Below are 1,632 nucleotides of genomic sequence, written 5' to 3' on the forward strand. Positions count from 1 at the left end.
CTTGTAGTTATGGGGTGTTGTTGCTCTGGCATGAACACATAGAACCTGATGTGATGGGGTGTCAGTGTTTTGGCGTGAACATTTAGAACCCCTGGTGTTGAGGGTGTTTATGCCTTTGGTATGACTTCATAGAACCTAATGTGATGGGCTGCCTTGGCCATTGGCACAAAGACAAAGTTTTCCAATGATTGGATTTTTGTGACTTTCAGATTAATATGCTGTCCTTGACAATCACTTACTGTTTAGATCTGACCAAAGCACTTATTTCAAATAGGATTTTTTTGGGCAATTTGCTGTTAGAAGCTATATGTGTGTTACAGGACGTGGTGGTGAGTCTATAAAACTAGTTACAAGTGCTACAGGAGCCAGCGTGGTTTGTTCCAGAGAGAAAAGGCCCAACTCTAGAGGAATGGGCAGTGTTACCATCAGAGGTACCAGACAGCAAGTGAAGCAGGCTAAGGTGAACCATAACTCATTTGGATTCAGCAAATATTTACCTTTTCATTTAAAGTTTGTCTGACCGCACCTTTTGTGGCATGCTTGCAGGAGATGATTCTAGAAAGAGTCAGAGATGATGCAGTGGTGAGGACAAAGATCTCCCAATCATCTGCCCTTCGCAAGAAACGTGGAAATCCAGTGGTGATTCCAGAGGCTTGTAGCACAAAGTCTGAAGCTCCTTTTGGTGTGAACAATAATGGTCCTGTTTCCGACAAGAACGGATTTGTTCATTCCAGTGAAGCCACAACTGAATATGTCTTTGACAAGATGAAGGAGCCAAAGGACACTGATGACCTGGAAGAGAAGAGCGTCTCCACTGAGTCCCTCTCTGAACTCTCTAAGTTTGAAAGTCTGTTCAATTTTCCGTTTTTACTAAGAAAAGTTTCTGTTTGATTCCAGTCATTTAATGCTGATTATTTACATCTTTTTTTACCGCAGTACCCAGCCCAGACCTGAGCTTCCAACCTGATGAACACTTAGAGGTTTATGTGTCAGCATCAGAAAACCCAAACCACTTCTGGATCCAGATCCTGGGTGTTCGCTCCCTCCAGCTAGACAAACTCACAGAGGAGATGAACAACTTCTACACAAATGACAACTCAACGGTGAGGAAAGTTGGCCAGGTTCTGATCGTGAGTGTGTGTAGATCAGTGGAGACAGTATGGTGTCTCATTGGTTTCACTTTGGACCTTACTTTGTGCACTGGTACCCTGTCACGTTGGAACTGGGAGGAACATCCCAAAACTGTTGCTAGAAAAAAATGTATCCTTTTGTTCCAATGTTTTTAATCCTCAATCCTCTGGATGAAAATAGTCATTCCATTTTAATCCAATTAAGTTATTTCATATTTGAATGTTTTAGTTGACAAAAATTCAAAAGGAACCTCCTATAAATGTCAAAAAGTTACTACGAGACAATTAAATGCAGGTATAATCTTTTAAAAAACTCATAGATATAAAAATATATTTATTTTGCATGTCATCCTGCATTTAAACATATAGATTTAACTAAAATTGATAAAAAGTTTCTTCAGCTGATATAAAGCACAGCTGATATTTCTCTCCAGGATGGAGTCACAGCCAAACAGGAACAGACCAGATGAAGCTACTATGAGAAAAAGCAGAGAGAGCAGAA

The 1,632-nt window shown here is 40.3% G+C and overlaps 1 protein-coding gene across 1 annotated transcript; it reads left to right on the forward strand.

Annotated features, from left to right (window-relative positions):
• Positions 1 to 287: 287 nt before the first annotated feature.
• LOC107081497 (tudor and KH domain-containing protein-like) lies at positions 288 to 1,260 on the forward strand (the record flags this gene model as incomplete). The annotated part of the gene is made up of 3 exons (XM_015369661.1): positions 288 to 460; positions 547 to 847; positions 937 to 1,260. Coding segments are annotated over exons 1-3 (778 nt in total), but the record flags the coding sequence as incomplete, so codon positions are not given.
• Positions 1,261 to 1,632: the final 372 nt, after the last annotated feature.

This window comes from Cyprinodon variegatus, unplaced genomic scaffold (assembly GCF_000732505.1).
Source record: "Cyprinodon variegatus isolate N-32 unplaced genomic scaffold, C_variegatus-1.0 Scaffold5657, whole genome shotgun sequence".
Classification (NCBI taxonomy): Eukaryota; Metazoa; Chordata; class Actinopteri; order Cyprinodontiformes; family Cyprinodontidae; genus Cyprinodon; species Cyprinodon variegatus.